The 24427-nt window shown below is 26.6% G+C and overlaps 2 protein-coding genes across 12 annotated transcripts in view; one reads left to right on the forward strand and one right to left on the reverse strand.

Moving 5' to 3' along the window:
- The window catches only part of LOC123261957 (ATP-binding cassette sub-family F member 2), a 36784-nt gene that overhangs the window by 9230 nt on the left and 3127 nt on the right, over positions 1-24427 (reverse strand). The gene's annotated exons all lie outside the window — the stretch shown is intronic.
- On the forward strand, positions 85-24427 carry LOC123261958 (cardioacceleratory peptide receptor). 11 transcript variants are annotated; one of them, XM_044723883.1, is made up of 9 exons: positions 86-671; positions 2340-2625; positions 2690-3487; positions 19654-19789; positions 21337-21534; positions 21808-21902; positions 22005-22260; positions 22991-23171; positions 24136-24426. In XM_044723883.1, the coding sequence occupies exons 3-9, from the start codon at positions 3299-3301 to the stop codon at positions 24335-24337; spliced, it is 1257 nt and encodes a 418-aa protein (XP_044579818.1). In that variant the 5' UTR covers positions 86-671; positions 2340-2625; positions 2690-3298; the 3' UTR covers positions 24338-24426. The 11 variants fall into 11 exon arrangements, with proteins under 11 accessions (XP_044579822.1, XP_044579818.1, XP_044579812.1 ...); XM_044723877.1 differs by having other exon boundaries at positions 86-267; positions 526-671; positions 2340-3487; XM_044723887.1 differs by having other exon boundaries at positions 85-671; positions 2340-3487; positions 24146-24397.

Genomic DNA, 24427 nt, shown 5'->3' on the forward strand with positions numbered 1-24427 from the left:
ACATGCGCAAAAGTTTGAGTAAGACAACCAGCAAGCATCTTGGTACACCACTTTTACCGAGTTGACATTAGTTGTTGGCTCAGTTCTTTGACATTCAGATCGCACCGTCCGTTGCCGACTTTATCCGTGGATAACTGCGTTGAGTGGCGGGTGGTGAGTGGTGAATGGTGAGTGCAGTATCAGGATTCGCACAGCTTTGCCTACTCGCGACTTTCCGCCTCAGTCGCGTTTTACGCGTCGTACGTGCAAGTGTGTTACGTTCTCTCTGTACAATTATTTTTTCTTATCTAAACCGCTTACTTTTTACATTACTATTACTATATTCATTTTTTTTTTATTATTATTCATTACTCTGAACTGCAGACATCCCACGTGGAAACTTGGCAAATATTTTCCACTGGAGATTTTCCACTAATAATTTTTATTAAATTTAATCTTTTTGTTATTTTTTTTATTCTTTTTTTTGAGCTTGAATCAGAAAAAATATCGTATTATTTGATATTTTTATTAAAAAAATTCTTTTAGTGTAACAGACTGAACAACGAGTCTCAAAGGACACTATTCATGTTGAATCCTATTGTTGGTAGGATACAAAGTACAATGAAATTGTGATAAATGAAGAAAATATTCATAAAATCTCGTGCAATATTAAATTTCCTATTAACTAATTTGTAAGAGTCAATGGCATTAAATTTTTTAGAAAAATTAAAAATTTCATTTGAATTTTTTTTTTCATTTTGTGTCACAAGAAAATTTTTTATTGTGATGGAATTTTTACACCAACTCTATAAACAATTGTGAGATAAATAAAGAGTAAAATTTAATGTTCTTGCAATTTAAATAGAGACTTTAGTACGACTACATTTCGCTCAGGATCCTCGCAAATAAACGTTGGAAAAAATGAGCGCAAGAAATTTCTTTGGGTTGAATTTTTTTTACTACTTATCTTCCGACTAGTTTATTGTCATTCTTGCCGAGTTGAAATATTTTATTTTTTATCTCTTAGATATCCTGCGGACTTGTATTTTTTTTTTTTGTTTTTTTTAGTGATTGTTTTTTTTACTCATATTTGTTTGACTGCAAATAGTGAAGCATTGAGGCGATTTAGTCGCTTGTATTAGCATTCGATACAATTCCTAGATAATAATATTTGAGATGACAAACGCACAAAGGATCCGTATTCTATTGTGATAAAATTTAATCAAAATGAATATATACTAAAAAAACAGTTTAAAAAGTAGGTTTGTTTTTGACGTTAAATAAACGAACGCGATTTTGAATTAATTAAATTGCTTGGAAAGTTTGTCTTTAGGAAAAAAAAAATATGAAATGTTTCTCTGTTATAAATATATAAATTCCATATAAAAGAGCATTTGACACTTCAATAATTCGTTAATGCGCTGAGCAATCTGCTTAAAAAGCGTTGATAAGATTATTATTTTTTTAATTTATTTAAACAACCGAATAAAATATTATTCCGCTTGTCGTATATTTTTTTTAAGATAATTTTTTTATTTAAATATTTTAAAAATTATTTTTTGAAAAAAATTCAATTGACTTTTAATAAAAAATTTTATTTGTTTGTTTATTAATTAACAATTATTTTTTATAAAACATTATTGAATAAGCCTTGAAATATTCCATAGAAATGGTTGTAATTAGTATTTATTTAATGACAAACAACAAGTTTTTGCAAGTATTCTATAAGGTTAATTGCTAAAAAAAGTTAGTAAGGTATTTAATAAAAAATAATTGATGTCTATTTACAAGCGAATAAAAATTTAAAGAGCGTAGTGTGATTTATATCGAAGTCATAAAGTAAAAGGCACATATGTGTGGAATAAAGTGGTGACACATGTCTTATTAACGATCGTAGATCAAGTTCACAAATAACATCCTTATGTAGAGGTTACCCTCATTGAAAGTTAGTTTTAGAGATTGATTATTCTGTATTAGCGGAAAAGATAAATTGTCGAAATTGATCCTGAGCTTAACCACTAGTCTTTTGCGGAGAAATTTATTCAGCCCGCATGAGAAATTTAATATCGAAATAGGCACAGAAAATCACTCACTGAGTAATAATACACTGAGAGAAAGAAAAATTATTTAAAAGGATTTCTTCACTCCAGAATTTTTTTAAATTAACTATTTGAATTTATTAATTTTCCGGAAAAAATTACTTTGAGTAATTTGATCAATTTTTTATAGAAGAAAATATATTTTTAACAATTATCAAACGTGTAAAAAAATCTTTCTTACAAGACATTTTTATTTTTCTCGATATAAAATCATGATAAATTTTTTTTTTCTAATAATAATGAAATTATTATTTTTCTTAGCTTGTACTTAAGTCCAACAATGAAGATTTGATGATTAAATTAATTTACTAAGATAAAAATAAATAAACTAAGTGCATGTTGTGCAGTTAAAATTTTTCTTCTTTATCTAAAATGTATTTCTCTATAATTACATTCACGTAGCAGAATGGTATCTAGATTTTCGTGTTAAAACTTTAGTACAGCACTTGCGCGAGACACTTTGCAAAGCTCTCAGTAATATACTGTCAAAGGATATTCGGTTGAATAACTTTATTAACTTATAAACTTTTAAAGTGCTGTGTAACAGGTAATTCAACAAATTTACCAAACTTTATATGTAAATTAAATGCTCCAATTCATTCATCAAATAGGAAGAGTTTTCGCTTTAGAAATTTTTTTTTTGAATCAACAAACAGTTAAATAGTGCACTGTGAAAAATCAAAAAACGATCTAAAGTTTTTTTTATTTTAACTTTTTTAAATAAAAATTAATTTGAATCTGTGGAAGAAATTACAATAATGACATTTGAAAAAAAATTTTTTTTTTTATTTTCCAAGTGGTTTAATGTCAAAAAGTGACAATGCCTGTACAATACACGCGGCGAATCGTACCGAGGTAAACAAACTCGGTGAATAAAATTAGCAATCTCGGCATATATGTTATCGAGTATTCATTGTTATTGTTATTACCATTATTATACGATATAGTAAATGAATAAAAAAAAAGAGTGAGTGGTACAGTAGTTGGAAGGAATAATAATATCGATAATAGCGAAGAATATATCTGAGAAAAAATAAAAGTGGCGGATAGTGCAAAGGGGGGCGATAGTGGAGGGAAAAGGGTGATTGAGATAGAATGGGAAAAAACCTGAGGACAGGAAATGAACTCAGGAGAAGATGAGGAGAATCGATTGGTGATATCACTTGAGCCAGGTTCGATCGACGCTCTGGCTCGAGACTCAACAAAGACAAGAGAGAGACATGTCTACTGATGAAACGGTCGCCCTGTTGTCCGGCGACAACGAGACCGTTTTAGAACTTGATAACGAGATTCTTCCCGTTACCAATGTCACCGATGAGGGGTATGATGTTACATACGTTCTGCCAAATAGTTCGTCTATCTTCGAGGTCAACGCCACCACTGAAATTGACTCTTTCTACTTTTACGAGGTTTGTCGTTATTATACCCGCTAGTCCTATTCTTCATTCATCATTTTACTTTATTATATTTTTTTATTTCTTTAACTTTCACCACCGCGGTATTTTTATGAATTAATATTTTTCCTACCGATTATTTTTATTGCACGCCTCATAAGCGAAGCGTTGAGGTTGTGCTCTACTCTCGAGATTTCAAAAAAAGCAGTTTTCTCGAAACTGAAATTGATTTTTTGTTATTTATATCGCACTTACAGGTCAATATGAGTACACTTATATCAAGTTAAATAATTTGTCAGGCATATAAAATATATTTCAATAACAATTTTTTTGTTTAACACAGTAAATAATAACATTAAACATAATTTTTTCTGGACGTTCGTGTATGAATGGGTGTATGTGGCAAGGAGATTGATCGAAAAAATGATCGTACCGGAATATTTTTTTTTTATTATCTTAAGTAACACACGACTGATTTTCTCAATTAATATAAGCGTTAAATTCACTGTTGTTAAATTATTATTTATAAAAAACTAATACATGACTGTGTATCTATCTATATATTTTATTATTGTATTTTTTTCCTCACCTTAGAGTTATGACGCCACTAAACCAAAGCAGAGTTTTCTGTTTTTTATTTTGCTTTTTATATTTTATTTTAATCAATTTTATTGTGAAAAATGAGATTATGAGGCGTGCACTTTTGGATTTTCCAAATTTTTTTTATTAATTAATTCAAGAGTCTTCACGCTCTAGATCTGATTGTTTTTAAGCTTTTGTACACTGATAAAAGGATTTGTTTATAGTTGAAAATATTTGTTAATATTTAACAAATCATTTATTAGAGACCACTTTTTAGTCTTTAATAAATTTTCTTAGTATTTAAAAAGATTTATTAATATTTAATAAATGAATATTTAAATACTAAGAAATATTTGTTTAATACTAAAAAGTGGTCTTTAATGAATGATTCGTTAACTATTAACAAATATTTTTTAGTACAAATAATTCCTTTGATCAGTGTAAATTAAAATATGGTATCATAGCTTGGAGGGTGCCTAAAAAAATGTGATCAACCCACTATTGTCTATGCAAAAAAGAATAGTCAAAAAACTTAGGCTGGAACATAACACACTACTAAATATTAAGCAAACTTTTGCCTTAAATAGTTTATTATATTACTATGATGCATGTAAAAAATTGTACAACGATTATGATGGTAGATCTAGATACAAAGAAATAAAACTATGTAAAATCAATAAAACAAGATACTGTAAAAGTCCATACTAAGTTGCTATAAAATATTTTAATCTTTTGCCGACTAAATATAAAGAATTGTCGAAAATTAATAAAACGAACAAGGTTGAAATGAAAAAATGGTTAACAAATACACAGAATCAACTAATTTCCTAAAATAATACAATCTCAGTTACCAAATAAGGCTTAAATTACTAAAAACAAAATATAAAATAGATCAAAATTTAATTTGAATTTTTCCTTGAAGGCTCATAAAAAAGAGACTCTATTAGTAATAAATATTATTGTTTATCACTAGGCATTAAGCCTATCTTTTTCCCTATTCTATATGTACAACTATATATGTAATTGATGGAAAGTAAATAAATAAAATAAAATAAAATAAATAAATAAATCATCGGGGAAAAAAAAGATTTTACAGCGAAAATTCCAAGGACTGTACTTGGATATTTTTAATAAATTTAAGTAAAGGACATAAAAAATAAGCAATGTTTCTAGGCACTCATTTGTAAACTTATGAAATTCTTGATCTAAATATTTACATTGCTACATGTACTCCGACATTTTTTCATTGACATACTTTGTCGGAAATTTCAAAGATATGGGAGCAGTCAGTAGATAAAATTAAAAAAAAAAAGTTTATAATCCGGTAATTAATTAACGTCTATCAGCTTCTGTGAAGTAAATACGTTTGGCTGTTCGATGAGTTTATTCTCAGGAAAAATTAAAACTTTTCCTTGCAAAGGAGGCCCATAAAGTTATAAGAATTTTTTATCATAAAAAACAGGAAGAATAGATTTTTACGTTAATTAAATTACTTCATTATGTACTTAGCAATTAATAAATAGACAAAAAAAAATTAATATTATAGATATTTGATGATTGAAAATTAATTAATAAAATTTTTTGTTAGGTTCGACTTTTACATTGAGTTTCAAATTAATTAAATATTACTTTATTAAAATTGACTATCATTCAAGCGGTGAAAATTAATTGTCAGTTGGTATTGTTTTTTATGTCTTCATTTCAAAGCAAGAGTCATTGTTGAAACAAATTTTAATGCTACATGAGTAACCAGTTACAAAGGTAAAGGAAATTACAACTAGAGAATTGTTTAATTTAAACAGATCAAAGGAGCAACTTTGTTAGTGATGAAGGATCTTATGATAATTATTTATAAAATATATAAAGTTATTTCTCGAGAATATGTCGATGTTACGCAAAGGAATTCTATCTGTATTTTAAACAGAAACCTTTGTACTGACCTTTGTACTGACTGTTATTAAAACTTGTAAATTAACAAGCATCAATTCTCTTCCCACGAGAAATTTTTGCATTACTTAGAAAAATTTTTTTCACTTGACTAAATAAAATTGAAATTGCGTCTGAAATAATTCCAAGACAAAAACTTTAAAGATTAACAAAATTTACGGATGAAATAATTCTAGAGAAAATAAATTAAATTTTTGATTTGATATTGAGACTTTTATAAAGTAAATTTATAAATGATAAATAAAAAATATTATCAAATATCAACAAATCTAATTGATCGTCAATAATAAATATAAACAAACATGATCATTGAGCAAGTCATAATTCATTCATTATTTCTTATATTTTTTTATTTATTGTATTTTTTATTCATTGTTTATAATAACACATTGATAAAAAATTAATTTTAAATCAAGTCGAAAAATTTCTAAATCAATTAGAATTTACTTGAATCAAGAATTTTTCCACTTAATTAAAGTTCATTAAATTATTAAAAATAAAATTATTGTTTCAATAATTCTTTTAAATTAAGTTAATTCTTTTATCAGCGCATGCCTTATTAATTGTAAAATTTTTCAAAATAAAATTATTCATTGTAAAATTTTTTTAACAAGATCGAAGACTATTAATTTTTTCAATGTACAGTAACAATTCTCACAGAATAAGTGAATTATTGAAATTGACAAAAGATCCAATAAGAAACCAATTTTATTTGAAATTGTCTGAGTTTATTATTATTATTATTATTATTATTACTAATACTATCCTGAAAGCTATGATTGCTCAGAGCGAGATACGATACTCGATACATCAAATCGACGCTTTCACATTGTTATTCGCTGAATAGAAATGATACTTGTGGGGATAAGATGATGAGATTATAAACAACAATATAATACAGGGCGAGGTTGCGAATCCTCTATATGTTTGTATCCTTGGATAATGTTCCTTGACGTTGTTGTCTGTCATAGGAGACATTATTATATCATATATAACAAAAATTTACCATTCTCCATGCTAATTTTTTTTGCATAAAATAAATTAATAAAAAAAAAAAAGGAACTAATACAAGTGGGCGTTATTGAAGAATCGATCCGTGTATCAAAAACTTTTTATCCGTGATTTAATTTCTACTGGAAGGAAAATTTTAATTACAGCCAGGCCGGTGTAACTTAATAATCTCTATCAAAGTTATAAAATATATGTTATCTTAAAAGTTTTTATTTTTCTTTCAGGATAAAATAATATTCCCTTTAAAATTTTATACTTGGGTAGAAGGAAATACTTAAATAAAAAGTTTGTATAACTGAAGAGTTTAAGATTTATAAGATCAAAACTATAACCGGGATTCTTTAAAATCATCGTAAAAATTTATTTCCTTTATATATATATGTCTACAACTTAGACAGTAATATTTTAAAAGTGGTAAAAGGAGAAAAGAGAAAAAAGTAATAAAATGAACAAATTTTTATTAACTGACGATACGGTTTTTAACATTCATAATAAAATAAAAACTCTTTTATTTGTTTTATATATTTATCCAAGTGAACGTTTTTACGAGTCAATTGAACTTTTTTTGCGACTATTAATTTTTTATTGCTTCAGATTTTATCTTTTATTTAATCACTTGGATTAATTATTGTCACTGTCAACAATTGAACTTTTTCTACAGAAAAAAATTTATTAAGAAGATTAATTAATTAAAACTAAATTTTTCATAATAAATATTATTATTTTTTTTTACTAAAAACTTAAATTGAATAAAATTTAAAATAATTTTAGTTGAATTTGAAATGGGTTGGAAAAATTTCTTCCTCACGCCGGAGGGTGATGAGTCATAATCAACTTTAATCTTCAGAAAATCTTAGTTTTGATTAATTATGACGTCAAATGAAGAAACATGAACTCTTTTCTTTCTAACTCGGTGCATTTACTCAGAAATTAAAGAAAATAACAATTAATCCGACTAAAAAAAAGTACATAAAAAATTGAATGATTTTTACACCGAATTAAATTATTTTAATTTTACTTATAGAAATTTAAACAAAACAAATAACACAGAATTAACAATTATAAAACTCAGAAAACATTGATTTTTAAAAACTTTGAGTTAATTGGATTTTCAACTAGTGAAATAATTTTCCTAAGTTTATCCGATTTAGTAAAGTTAACTTCCACATGAAGAGTCCTTAATTACATTTTTTGTGATCAGATAATACGGTGGTAAAATTTGAAATTTCCGTAAAAAAAACCCGATAATTGTTGGGGACATAATTATCAATTCATTTAATCGCGATAATCACAACAATTATTGTAAAGAGACGAATTTGTTAGCTTGCGTATTCTATATATGAATTATTTCGTCGGGTGCAGTTGTTATTTATTGCCTTGACAATGATAAATATAACTAGGCACGCAGTTGTGACCAGTTCGAGTCTATGTATAGTATCAGCTAGCATATTCAAATTATTCTTTTTTCATGCAAATACTCCGAATTTACTGAAACATTTACAAGTGATAACGAGGTAATTTGAATTATTTTAAGCTCCTTATTTGAAATTTAAAAAATGATAAATGTGCGAGCAATTATTAAAAATTTTGTCATTAATCAAAACTCAATTTTACGCTATTAAAAATAATATTTATTTTAGTAATTCAATTTTTATAGCAGAATAAAAAGGAAAAAAGTTTTATAGTAGTAAAACAGTTAATTAGTCGGACACATTCGTTCTGTTTTAAAGCAATTATTGCCTTTATAAATTATTATAATAAACGCTGTTTAATTGATAAAATAACTAGAGTTTAAGTTGAAAAATGTCCAATAGTTAGTTTCAGATTATTAATGGAAAATATTGTTCAGATGAAGGGAGGTGTAAACTTTGCTCCCGTGTCAAAGACACTTTTATTGACTCGGGACGCCCACATTTCATTTGAGTTTAGCCCATTTTGTCGCTTTGTGGTCCAACAGATTCAACAACTTTGAGGGACTACCATACGGATGAATGACAGAAACAGAAAAGCTTTATGCTTTTTCCTTTACACGCGTTGAAATGAACAATTGTGTTTATCTGGTGATTTAGGTCCCGGCGTCTCTTATTTTCTATCTGACCACTCCAATCTTGAGCAGACTCGGTTTGTTTTTATCGCACTGTTTCTTTTTCTCGCCTTTTTTTTCATTTTATCTCTGTATATTCTTTGGAAATCAGTGAAACGAATAAAGTTATCTCATGTTATATGTACGCTACGTTTTTTTGTCACTTTTTCTCTCACAACTAAGTGATTTCCAGTAAAAATGATAAAAAAAAGTTTTGTGCATAAAATCAATAAAAAATTTTACTTTTTAAATTCATTTAAATAAGAAAAGTTGTTACGTTTTTACAAATTTTTACTTTCTGTGTAAATGTGTTATGAATTTTAAATTAAATTTATATATTATAGACGCATTAAATTTTTATAAATGATAAATTTATTCAAGCACAGTAACTTCCGTAAATACGTGACATTGATTTATATTACATGAAGTTATTGCCTTTTAATTACAGATGAGGGATTAAATTATCTTCATATCTACTGAAGTAGAATCAAATTTCAATCCGAATAGTAATTTGATAGTCATTTACATTTAATTGAACCATCAAGCTCCCTGTTATAATTGAGTTATTTAATCACTTCGCTCCGTATTACATTTCACCACGAAAAATTAATTTAGTCGATTGTTAAAAATTTTTAATTATAAACGTGAAATTTTTTTCTGTTATAGAGATTTATGATTAACTTAGTAACTCTTTATAAAATAATAGAAGTTTTTTTTCTGAAAATTTACTATACGGAGAAAAAAAAAGCCTATTAAAAAAAAATTAAATTATTAATTTACTAAAAATGTGGGATTAAAATTTACAAATCCTAACATAACTTGTCATTTCTTTTAATATTTATTTTGTACTTGAAGCTCAATTATTATATTTTATTGTGAATGTGAATAGCACAATTTAACTCAATAATAATTCTTATTTTATTTAAATTCGTTATACAATTGAGTCAATCAACTGTCTACAAAGTTCCATCACTGTACATCCATTTGTCATTTCTGTCGCATCAATGTTGTGCCTTTGAAATAAACATAGTTAAGCAAACTTCGCTTCAAAACTTTCAAGAACACATCATAACTTCCATATACGAATATGCAAAACAAATTGTGAGTAGAGTGAAGCATATGTCCGGTAATTAAAAAAAAAAAATAGTTCTTAAAGAAATTTACTAAGTTTTTAGATAACTGTATCATATTCATGTTTTTTTTTATTTAAATGGTATTTAATAACCGAGTAAAAGACCAAGAACTTGTTTAAAACACACACACACACACACACACGATTCTTATACTAAAGTGCAGTATTGCAAGTTGCTATTAGCTTATCTTATACTTTATCATTTTATGAGGTCATGAAATTACACTAAGAAATTCATGTTAACTTATTTAGATACTTATTGTAATAGCTACCTAAATTGCCATTAAATATTAACAATGATAATAAATAACATAATATTATATTATCAATTTTTTGTACTTTTTAATCAATCTAATTTTTTTAGTCTTTTGAATTTATAAATATAATTAATCTCTTGATTGGAATTTTTAGTTCATCAAACATCAATATTCTAAATCTAATAAATATTCAAAATTACACAACGAATATTTAATTATAGTTTGAATTAATAATTTTAATTTTTTTAATTTAAAGCGTAATAAATTATCATGTCAGAATTTAATCGATTGATCGTGATTTGAAGAGCTGACGGATAAAAATTTATCATAGAATATTATAATAAAGTGAAAGAAAAAAAATATTCTTTTGACTTGACACTTTGCTGCTTATTAAATTCAAGCGATTTGAGCTAAATAATAATCTTTGAGACATTTCATGTATTATATATAAGTATAAGACCATGCTACTATTATGCATGAAATGCAATAAGTACAAAGACATGACTTTCCGAATGGCAACAATTAATACAATGTTCTGGAAAAATTTAATTAATTTTTTGCTTTGACGATATTATTTGCACTGTGAATGCGACATTTTTTCGCTTTGTACCGAGTTTTTAAATAAATTATCAGTCGCATGAAATTAATTACCAGTAATGATGCAAGGTACTTACTTATATTAAGATAAATATTGTAATAAAATACGTATAGTAATGAACTATTGAAACTAATGAACCATTGAGTAGAATCTGAGAACACGTGTTAATTTATCGTACTTCATGTGTGTGGTTATCGATTTTTAAAGGTGAAATAGTTGGTGATGAGCAACTATAACTGATATCAATTTTTTGCATTTTTTTGCAGGCACGACTGCCGCGCTGAAGGTTGTATTTGTGAGCGTGTTACTTTTTATTTATATAATTGTTGACTAAAAAAAAAAAACAAGAGTGACATTGGATGTACATTGAAATAAATATTCATTAAACTCTAACAAAGTTTATGAAAATAGTAATTAAGATCAACGTAATTGAATTTTAATGAACAATAAATTAAATACCGGAATTTAAATCGACGCTTAAGTTTTTTTCCATTTTTCCGAGACCTATAGAAAAAATGGGATAAAAAATTTTCATTAAATTTTATAAACAGCCGCAAAAATAATATACTAAATAAAAAGGTTAAAAATAATAATAGTGTTGATGAAGGTATTTTTTATGATTGTTGAAGCTAGCTCGGTTTTTATTTGTATAATAAATATTGTCATTAAAAACTTTCGGATGAATAAACCAATTCGGGACTGAATTTTATCGCCCATAGAGCTTTCCTACTCTTTTATTTTTAGTTTATTATCATTACAAGATAAAAGAATATTTTCTTTATAGTCTAACGGGGGGAGTTTTTTTTTTATTTTATTTTATTCTTCATTATCGATTACAATCCAATTGTCCGAATGGTCCGTCTCCGAGAGGATGTCGTAACTTTTATTTCATGACTGGAGGACAACACTGTCGTGGGTTTATAAACGAGTATAACAAATCCTGGATTTCGGTGGAAAATGTTATCTCTTTGAGAACTCAACATTATATGCGGGTGGTTTACGTTCTTCATAGATATAAATATATACCAAACTTAAAGATTCGTCATAAATAAAACCCGTAATCGGTATTGAAAACGATAAGACTAGGGGTTATTTTTTGACTTGCGTCAAACAATCAGATCAATAAACCCACAAAAACGATAAGTATGCAAAAGTCGGTTCTCACATATGGGTCCAGAAAAAAAAAGAATAAATTTTTTTTGTTACTAGTTCATTTTTCTTTACAAAGATTAAATAATAAAAAATTGTGATTGATTTATGTTTAATATGGTAAATACGGTAAATTTTATTTATATCAATACTATAGCTGTTACTAGCCCGCTCCACTAGACGCTTTATAGAATTGCATTTTTAGATCTAGACTTGAAATTTAATTAGAGTATTGTTTTGACTTGCACAGATTCCAAATTCTGTCGAACTGGAATGCACCTTTTATCCATGTAATTATTCTAGCTAATATTCATTGTAACTTTCAATGTGCAATCATTATAACATTCCCGTGTCTTTCTTACAAAAATGAATAACAATTGATATGAAAAAAAAAATTTTCAATGAGCATTGAAAGTTTCAGTTAAAAAAATTGCAGGTCTCATAAGTGAAGAAATCTGGCTCTCCATTTATTAGTATAGATATTTATGATTTTACTCAGCTAATGCAGTTAATTGTTGCTCTAAAAGGGTACAAATAAAAACACTACACTGTACAACCCGCGACGAGATTTAACGATAGATAAACCAAACACAAGATTGTCGTGTTTCGATAAGTATTATATCTCCCAAATGGAGGACAAGTGGTTAAAAGTGTATCACTAAAGCTTTTATCATGATAAATATACATAAGGTAAAAATACAAGCACCCAATTTATTCATGAATTATTTATTACACTGAAATTCCGTTAATTAAATTCTATTGTTATGCTTTTCATTTTATTTTACGATTCGCGGATGCAGCGAAGTAAATTATTTAAAATAAGAAAAAGTAGTGCACTTGTAAGGTTCTTTGCTTATGTTTACCCAAGTTTTTTAATTATCTTATTAATAATTTTAACTTTATTAATTTTTCTCGACTGTGATAATTATAATTCTTCTAATGCGTTCTTGCCTTTCGGTCATTAATTATTAATAATATTAAAAAAAATATTTTATTGCGAATAAAGTCGAAAAAGTTTGGAAAATCCAAAAGTGCACGCCTCATAACGCTCAATCATTTTTTAAGAAAAAAAATTAATTGTATAATTAATTTAAAAAAAAAAAATTATAATTAAGTAATTTCTTACAGAGTATTTTTTATTTTTTTTTTAAATATCGGCGCCCTTTTTTCTTGTCATATGCACACGCAGTCTAAAAAAATCTAGCTTGATCAAGTGGCGCCAAAGTTTTCACGTGACAAATAAGAAAAGTTCGTTTGGCTTTGTACGGTTGTATCCGTGAATTTTAATAAAAATTCAATTAAAAAAAAAATACATAAGCTAGGCCACTGATACGGACCCAATTCATCGAATTCTTAAACTAATAAAAAAGGTCCGGTCTTGAAATATCAATTTGTTCGGGAGTAATCGTTGGTACATCCAAAATGGGGTGACATCCGGACGTCCACGTAAAATTTTTTTCAAAACGTTTTTTTTTTTTTCAAAATAGCAACATGAAATGATTTTAGAAAGTAAAAGATGGTTTAATTTAAGTGTTTTTCGGTATACATCTACTTATATTATTGAATAAGTGTAATATGGTTGTGATAGAGGCATTTAAAGATCACAAAATTGCTTGATCTTGACGAGTCGAGTATAAAGCACAACCTCACGCGCTTCGCGCTATGAGGCGTGCAAAAATCGTAAAGAAAAAAATGAAATTTACCGATTAATATTGTTTCGATCAACTAAAACGAACGAAAAGTTTTGGCATCTTGCAAAAGTTATTGAATTACAGTCCGACTCTTGACACATATCGATTCAATATTTCAAATAAACAGAAGCGAAAAATTTTTTGAATATTTATTCTATTGGGCATGATTGTTATTAAATTTATGAATAATTTTGTTATCAATTTGAATTGATGAATAAATTTAATTTTGGAAATTTTTTCAATGGTGTAAATTATTGTAAAAGAAACGGATAAAATAATGTGGGAGTAGAATATAAATTTATGTTTCGTATTTATCTAAAGTAGAAAGAGAAGGGGATAAGGTCGTGATCGAACAGAGCAATCAAGACACGTTTAATTGACAGCAAACACTTGATAGGTGATGTTAAGTAAATCGGCTGTAAATCTGTCTTTATTTTGTTTGTATTTGTTTTTTGTGGTGAAGAATTTATAGGAAGCAAGTAAACTAATTATAAACGTAAGCAGGATCAAAATAGTATTATAGACTTTGTACAAAGCACTTGAGCTACTAGCAGCGATAAAAAAAATTAAATTTAATCGAGAGAAAAATTTTTGAGTCAAAAAAATTATTTTGAAAAATTTTTTCTTGGATCAAGCACAAAAATTCTCGATTAAAAATTTATTAAGTTTTTTTGTGTATTTTTTTTTATAAGGAAAATTTTAAAATCAAACTCTTAAATAATTTTTTTAGTTTAAAAAATTTTCTTTTGAATTAATCTTTTTATTTTTTTAGAGCAATATAAATCTTTTTTTTAAAATATTCAACTTTTACAAAAGTATGATGATTAATGTAGTAGCCCCGAGGAGAATATTTTTTCGTAAACCATTCGATCAATCACGTGTTAAAATACTGTTCACGAATCAATTGTTTGATGTCTATAAAAATTTAATAAATGTGTAATGATGCATTCTTAAAATAATATCAACAAAACAGCATGTGGTTAAATGAATATTGATCCAATTTTTTTCTATAAATCATGAATTATTACACTAGAAAAATTATTAATATTCGAGACATGTGAAATGTTTTGAAGTATAAAAGTATGAGAATTTTAAAACAATTTTAGAATGTTGACTATTTACAGAAAAATTAATATCACAATACACGGAGAAAAAAGTATTGCTATTACCACAATACAGTATAGTGATGATCACGATCCCCGCATGACTATACTTTAGATGCGCAAATGCCCAATCTAGTGGATCGTGATTATCACGATCCACATGGATTCGGATATCGAGTGTCTATATTGCTATGGTTTATAGATGATAAGTTGTCTTGAATTAAATATTAATTATATTTTATTGCAGATTATTATTTTTTTAGTATATTATTGTTATTAACATAAATACAAATTCCTTTTGTAGCTTGATTAGTTAAAAATTTTTGTGTAGATTATGACAGTCAAGAATTGAGTTAGGTTTAACAATGTTTAAATAATGACTTACAGCAGTACTGTTGGAATTTATCTCATATGACTTTTTTTTTATTTTTACAAATATTATTATTATTAGTCTAGAAATTTGTATTATCGAAGTATTCATTTAAAAGAGGCAAATATTTTTATCATAAGAAAAAAATTTTTAATGGAATTTTTACTCTTTTATTACGGTACATATTTTTGTATAAAACAGTATGGGATCAAATCATTTATGCTAAAAAAGACTTTTATGAAAACAAAAATTTTATTTATTTAATAATACAATATATAATGTACATTGTTTTTCCTTATCAACGCAGTAGAATTATAAACAATATAACCACGGACACAGCATTAACACAGTTAACATAGGAAGATTTCACTCGAGTAATTTATCAACAACCAATCATCTATATTGCTATTATTATTAATTCACTAATTTATCTAATTATCACTATTTCATCACCAAAATTGTAAATAAATCCAATCGTAAGTTTCAAACTTGGATATGGGTGGTGGCGCTGAAGGTGTCGTGGATCGTGATAATCACGATCCGTTTCGCCGTAGTAAGGAAACGTTTCTTTATGATCACAATACGTTTTGACATATTCACATACCACGGCAAGTGAATATAAAAATCCGAAGTATTGAGTATATCAGGTTATAATATTGTGAAAATGTCAATACTGTTTTGAGCTAATCACAATACTACGTTCAAGATCCACTGGATCGCTACAATAGCAATACTTTTTTCTCCGTGTACTTGAAAAATTCTCCCGTCTTCATACTAAACATAGTATGCACAAAACAGATAATTGTGCAATGTGACACGTCGTCAATTGTGCTGTAAGGAAGCATATTTTCAAGTTTTATTCTACATAATGCTCCAGATGTAATAACTTTATTTATTTTTACTGGAAGTTATGAACAAAAGATGTTAAACAGCTAGAAGCGAGAAAAATATTAGAGCTTGGAGGTAAAAGTTACTACACATCAATTCAATATTTCAGGGTGCGATATTGCCTCTGGAGTTGTTCACGCGGTTATTCTGAATCATATATAAAATAAAAACTCAACACTAAAAGGTTAAATGTGAAAGTAATCCATATATATTTAAAACGTTTTCCGCTGAAAATTTATATTGCCGCAAGCTACATCAGAATACATATTACATATTTATCAAATTTTGTAAACTATTTCCTAAAACTTCTCAGATTGTATAAGCTCGTTAAGTTTCGAGTTTAATTGAATAAAACACTTAGTTTTATACAGCAATTTCTACTTAATGCTTTAGTATTTTGTTTTAAGAAAAAATAAAACAATAAAAAAAATTGAATAAATAAGTTTAATGAAGAAAAGTGAAAAGAACAGCAGTACGGTAGGAAAATCACCAGATAATATACTCAATTTTATTTTTTATTGCGTGTAAATAATTTATATATAATAAATTTACAGTTGAATAAATTTAAAGTACTTTATGCATAAATTTAAAATTCATGGATTGTTGATTTTTCAATTTTATTTTATTGCAAAATAAAAAGGATTTTCGTCACCTGTAAAAGATAAAACTCCTTCTCACAGCTATATTGCGGTCTTTAGAATAAAATTCCTGAAGATGTCATGGACACACGTGAATGAACTTATTATACTCATGAGATATTACTTGTGGTTTAGCGCTTTCAAACAATAATGAAATAAAAGAATTAGAGAAGTATGCTCGGAAATATTTAATATTGAGAAAATAAATTATTCTAATTATAGTCCCCACTGGATTAATAAATTCACCGGTTATTAATTAGCGTTTCGATGATTTAACTCCTAACACCGCATTAATCATATTTTTATAGGTCAAAGTTAATAAATGAAGAATCCGATAAAACAATCGCGATAAAAAAAAAATCGCTTAATGATTATCGATTAATAAAAATATTTAGACAGCTGAAAATTAAAAAAATTCACAAGTATTTCACAATATTGATTTTTTATCTTTTGTTTACTTTATTTCGATTAATTGGGTCGAATCAAGCGTCAAAAATTCTCGAAAATAATTTTTAAAATTATTTAATTAATTTTTTAAAGAATTTTTGGATGCATTGTTTGAATAACTACCTTGGCTTATTAAAGCGATACAAAAATACATTCATAAGAGTATTATTTTAAAATAACCACCGATATAATATCACTCTGTAAAAAGTAAATAATAAAAAAAAATTTGACATGAATTTATAATGTCTCACGAATATTTAGATTGAGAGAAACATTTACAGTTCCATTTAGCTTGCTATAAATAAAGAGAGTTAAACTTTTTATTTTTTGTCTTTTTAGATTTTTTATTCGTTGTCCAGAATGAATCAGAATAAGTCTGGTACATGTTCATTAGAATCTCGTTAACCTCTATATATATTTTTATAAATATATCTATACATATACTCGAGTACTTAGTTGGGTTTTATTTGAGCAACGCCTAAATCTAACGCAATTAGTTTTTTTTCATTTATGAGCAACGCGTGTGTTGAAAATAAATTTCTAATAGCCGATGTGTGAAAGAGAATAATTCTCTTCTCTTTTCTTCTTATCTCATCTCATCTCATCTATTATATTATTATATTCCTTTCTCTTTAAATTATTTTCAGGACTCGGGTACTTAACTTGCTAAGTCTCATCTCTTACTCTCGAAAGTTAAGTGACAGAATGTGCGGTAGACACGATGAGTCAACGGAAAAAAGTATCTAAGAAAAGTAAAAAGAATGATACGTCAGGGTTACTTTTTATACATCCGTAAGGTCACTGAATTTTTATTCCTTCATGTCAACAAAAACTGATTTATATTCAAGTTATTACATTTTTTAAATAAATAAATAAATACATTAACAATAACTAATAAATAAAAAAAAAAAATAACTGACGGGAAATTTTTTCCGTTCTGTATTAATCAGATTTTTGTTTAATAAATTTGTAAGCTTGTGTCAATCCAACGCGTGAGAAGCAACATTGTGTTCATGTCGCATTTTAAATTGCTACCTTTCAAAATTATAAATTCAATTTAATAGTAAAACGTTGTTTATTAATTGATAGTTGATTTACGCTGTGAAATCTAAGAAAAATAATTTCATAATATTGACAGTTTAATTTTTTGCATCGGTATTTTTTTAAATTGCATTTAGTTGTAGTTATTTAAGGTCGTCGAACCCGGAAGAATTTACGATACAGGATTCAGGAATAAAGAGTTTAATTTTTATAGTGGTATAATAATTAGTATACATAACGCTTCGAGTTAAGAAAATTATGAGGCCATGGATAACGTGTACTTAGCGCAAAATTCAATGCCTCGAAGGGTTATTTATAATGAATTATTCACCAGTCTGTCAGTTGAGCCGATCTGCTAAATTGAGCAACAATTATATAAAAGGAAATTTGTCAAAATAAAATAATAATTACTGGTCTCAGATCGTGTAAATTTTTTGTGGGGTAATCTTTAATAAATTTGAAATAAAGTAATGTATAATTTAAAATCAAAACGTTGAAAAAAAAATTTTATAGAAATTTTACAATTAAAAAATCTGAATCAAGAACAATTTTTAAATTAAAGAATTTTTTTTTATTCAAGATGATTTATGTTTACGTTTGCAAATAAATCAAATGTCGATTTTAAAAAAAAATTACTGTCATGTAAATGTAAAATCATTTGTTTTTAAAAAAAAAGTATCATGTACTTTCTAATTGCAAAATAAAAAGCAAATTTTTTGAAGCAATGATTAATTGTCTAACGAATATTTTAGCGAGCTACGAATTACAAATCAATTGTCTAAGACAATTCGAAATTGGCAAGAAACAAATTAGACAACGATCCCATTCATTAGTGCGTACAATGATAAATTCAGCAAGTGATTTATGAAAGGATTAATATGGCAATTATGTGTTCAAAGTTGTTGTTACTTTTTTTTTCCTACAACTCGTGATGACCGCAGCACATTATGTCCGTTAAACTCCTTTCTCAGCCAGTGTATTTGCTGTATACACATTAATTAATTGTAATGCCATGACATAACCGGGATATATTTTTGTCGGTGTTCCTTTTATCTATCTGGCCTCGCTTTTTTAATCTCCGTGATTTATATCTATATATATTGCTAGAAAATAAGTATTATTACTATAATAGGAGAGTAAGCGAGTTATGAAATATATACTTATATTTTTTAGACTTGAATTTTTGATTTTGACCTTATTTATTTTTTTATATTATTTAGATGGAATTTTTCTTTATTTTTCAGACAGAACAATTTACATTACTATGGTTTCTATTTACTATAATTGTCGTCGGTAACGTCTCTGTGCTGATGGGTCTACTGTTGGGAAAACGCCGGAAATCACGGATGGATTTTTTTATTAAGCAACTGGCCATCGCTGGTATGTATATGTATGTATGACAATATAATTAGTTATAAATATTTTATATATATAACTAACATATTAATGCAGTACAAAAAAACTAACTAAATAAATTATTTTAGTGTTAATAAAAAATTTCTTTTAAATTAAATTTTTCTCTAATTTGTAAAAAATTTAATCAAATTTAAGATAAAAGAATTAAGTTTTTAATAATCAAAAATTTACTCTTTGAATTTTTGTAAAAAAAACTAGGTGGGATCAAATGAAGTATTTTCTTTGTCGGTCAAATTGTTAAATGTCAAACAAATTCCGCGGGATGTGTGAAAATTGTCTAAATAGTTCGGAACTTCTCTGTCGATATTATTATTTGAAAATTTTAAACATAAAAGCCGTACACAAGGTTTTTATTGGAATAATTATACAAGTCAATATTAAATCTTAAAGTTTTGGTTATTTTCGGAAAATCACTACTGATAATTGATCACAACAGTAAATACCATCTTATGTAACCTGCATGCTTGTTGACAGTAAATCCACATAGCACAGACTAAATTGAAGATGACGTTTAATATTGGTATTGGTTCAAGTCGAGTTATTTGACTATCATTAATATATCGAGCTTTGAATTTAGAAGCTATATATAATAGACGAAATAACTAGCGAAATTTTTTTAATGTTTCAATTAAGTAAACTGAAAAAATTGAGGAAGAATAACACCGTTGAAATAATATTTTACAAATTTTCTATTTTAGTTCAAATTGAAAAAAAATAAAAATTGTATATTAAATGTTACAAAAACATTGTACTTTTGGGGTTCACTGGTTCGTTTAGACAATATAACGAAAAATGTAAATTTATTCAAGTTATGTTAGCATATTTTTTTGTCTACAAACGTCGAAATAAGTATCTGATTATAATAAATAATCAATGAAAAATATATTAAATTGACAACAATTATTATCAATAATGTCGAGAAGAAAATATAAAAAATTTATCAATTTACATAACTGTTTGATTTAAAATTTACAACATTTATAGAAGCGCAGAGCATTTATCTTCATTGCAATTCAATTTCAATAATGTTTATCCTTGTATGCATCAATTTCTCCGTATTTCCGAGCTTACATTAAGCCAATAAAATTTAAGCACGGATTTTTCATCGCCTCGTACTCTTTAAATCTATCTATTGAAATATTTATCCGATGAGCTCTGATTCGAGTATTTACTATTGTATTGAAAACGCAAAACGTTTTTTGTTAAATATTGAAAAAAGCTTTGTTAGATTATTGAAAAAAAAAATTTTTTTTTTATTGAAAATTCTTTTTCTTCTAAAAGCTTTGACGATTCTTTTCAATCATTAAAAAAATACTGAAATATATGTATATGACGTAACAAAAAAAAATGAAATATTCTGATAGCTGACGTGATCGATAAAAAAAACAGAAATATCCCACTGTGAGCTCTTTTAGCTAAACTAAAAAGCTTCTACAATTTTTTCTACAGCAAATTTTCCTCTAACGTAATATATAATAAAGGAATATGCATGTTTTTATTATATATTGCAGATTTACTCGTCGGTTTAATTTCGGTCCTGACGGATATTGTATGGAGAGTTACGATAATATGGCATGCAGGCAACATCGCCTGCAAGCTCATTAAATTTCTTCAAGTAGTTGTGACGTACAGCTCAACGTATGTATTAGTCGCACTTTCAATAGACAGATATGATGCCATTACTAGGCCGATGAATTTTTCCGGAAGCTGTAAGTACTCTATATTAATATATTTTCATTTTGTACTTGTACTTATCCATCATCTCGTTTCTATTTTTAAAATACACGGAAAACATATTTCATATTGCTTGTGTTCAAATAGAAGACATGCGTTCTTTGAAATAAAAATTAAAAATATTATTAATTTTGCTCAAACACGAGAAGAGATAAAAATATTATTTTTCATGTCTTCTATTTTATATTTTGTTATTATTATTTTTTAATAATTTTTATTTATTCATTGCATACATTATTTTATGTCAGGGTGGAGAGCCAGAGCTCTTGTTGCAACAGCTTGGGGATTATCTGTGGCATTTAGTATTCCTATTATTTTTCTTTATGAAGAGAAGCTCATCCAGGTAAAAATTATATATACGACCAATTTTTTAAATTTAATTTCCTTGATGATTAAAAGAGTTAACAATTAATTTTAATGACTTTTTCCTTCTTTATAATTGAAGGAAAAAAAACAATGTTGGATAGACCTGGGATCACCCGTAAATTGGCAAATTTACATGAGTCTAGTGAGTTTTACATTATTTATAGCGCCTACTATCATTATTTGTGGGTGTTATTTGGTGATAGTGACAACTATCTGGACTCAAAGCAGTGCATTGCGTCAAAGTCCGATGCGGGACGACAGACGAGCTTCGTCCAGGGGGTTAATACCGCGTGCTAAAATAAAAAGCGTTAAAATGACATTCGTTATAGTTTTCGGTGAGTAGTTTTAAGATTCGAATAAATTATTTTTGTTGCTTATAATGGAAAATAAATATTTATTTCAATTTATATTAAATAATATTTGCTTTAAATTCAATTTTCCGATGATTTCATTTCTATGTGTATTTTTTTTTTTGTATACAAATTGAGTTGATAAATATTACTCACGTTCAATTTATCAAAATAATCACAGTAGAAAGTAAAATTTTATATAAATAACAGAATAAATATTATTTAATTTTTTATTTGTGTAAAAAAAATCTTATTTTTATTTTTTGTTTAATTAATAAGCTCAGTAAAACGCGAATTGTCATAAATGAATATGAATATTTAAATCATAAAATGAAAATATTAAAAAGAAAATAAAAACATTTTATTTTTTAGAGTGTTGATTTGTTAATAATAATAATAATAATAATAATAATAATAATAATAATAATAATAATTATTATTATTATTATTATTATTAATTTTTGCATTTTATAAAATATTTTATATGTATTCGGAAAACTGAGTAATGCTTCCGCGTAAATATTGAACTCTAATAATAATATTTCAAGCGTATCAATTTCAATGAACTTTTATGAATGAAATAATTTATACCTTTGTGATTAATTTTTACAAAAGAAATTTCTCTATGACTACGAATAAATTTTAACAATAAATAAAAATAAAAACAAAAGAGATTTTTTTACAAAATTGATAAATCAGTTCCATTATATTACAGTTTTTGTTCTCTGTTGGAGTCCATATATCGTCTTTGATTTACTTCAAGTATATGGCTACGTACCGAAAACACAGACAAACATTGCGGTTGCAACATTCATTCAAAGTCTAGCCCCGCTAAATTCAGCAGCAAATCCAATCATATACTGTCTTTTCAGCACACCATTTTGCAAGAACGTACGGTGAGATCCTTTACATTGAATTATAGATTTCTGTAGGTGTATAATTAATGATTCATACTTGATGTTAATTCAACAGCTATATAAATAACTCTTACTATCATTCATAATTCATGATATATAAAATGAATTTGAATGCTTCTATAAATAACTATTTACTCCAGTTCCTTAATATTATTACTTTAAACACATCCCTTTGATGTTTCATTGAAAGAGTAGATAATTATCTTCTACCCCTTTGAAGTATGATAGTAAATAAGTTAATAAAAAAATCCATTAAAAAAAAGTCTTTTTAGAATCTTAATAACTTTCAACCGGTGCCTTATACTCTCTGGATTTTTTAAAAATCACAATCAAAACTTTATTTTTAGTTTTTTCCAGGATTAAAAAGTAATATTTGTTTTACCATCACAGAGATGGTTATAAATTTAGTACTGAAATGAACTCACGTGTTAAAGTACAGAGATCGTCATTATTCATTATAACTTACGAGTTAACGTAATTAGATTTTTGTTTATTTAAATTTCGTTTTTCCCTTCATGTAAAACTTATCCAATATCCCGACAAACATCCGTTCGAGTTTTGATTTTGAACTTGCGCAAAGTTTGTTCAGAAATGTAATTTAAATTACATTTAAATATATAATAATATCAGAGTACTTTAAATTCATGTCATAAAAAAAATATATTATTTTTCTTCTTAAATTAATGGAAAAAAAAATTCGGTAAGTAGATGAGTTAATGATTAATATGAAATATGTGTTAATTTTTTAAATTAAAAAGAATTTATTTTGTATTAACTAGAACGATCTATATAAAAAAAATATTATAAATTGATCTTTTATTTTTTAATTGAAAAGAAAAAAAAAAAATGTTTAGTATTTAATATATTTTTTTTAAATGTGTAAAGAATGTATAAGTAAATTAAAATGAAATTTTCTAAAAATTTTTGTTCCACCTAACGGTAGAAACATGCAGGCGATTTCCTGGGTTTCGGGACGGTGCTGTACGTGTTCACATAATTGCTTTAGCGCCAGTAATATTCGGAGGAGAGCAACGAGAACGACGACGGTTACAACATCGTTGACTGCTCATTCTTCAAGAAGAAGCGGGCATATTCCTATACTGCATACCGCATCCAAAAAACATGTAATGGTATCGTTTGTTTAAATGATAAATAGTATTAGAAATTATCTAATTATGTATATGTATACATATTAAAAATAATTTTTAAAGTTGGACTAAATTAAATTTCATTAA

This window comes from Cotesia glomerata, linkage group LG3, assembly GCF_020080835.1.
Source record: "Cotesia glomerata isolate CgM1 linkage group LG3, MPM_Cglom_v2.3, whole genome shotgun sequence".
Classification (NCBI taxonomy): domain Eukaryota; kingdom Metazoa; phylum Arthropoda; class Insecta; order Hymenoptera; family Braconidae; genus Cotesia; species Cotesia glomerata.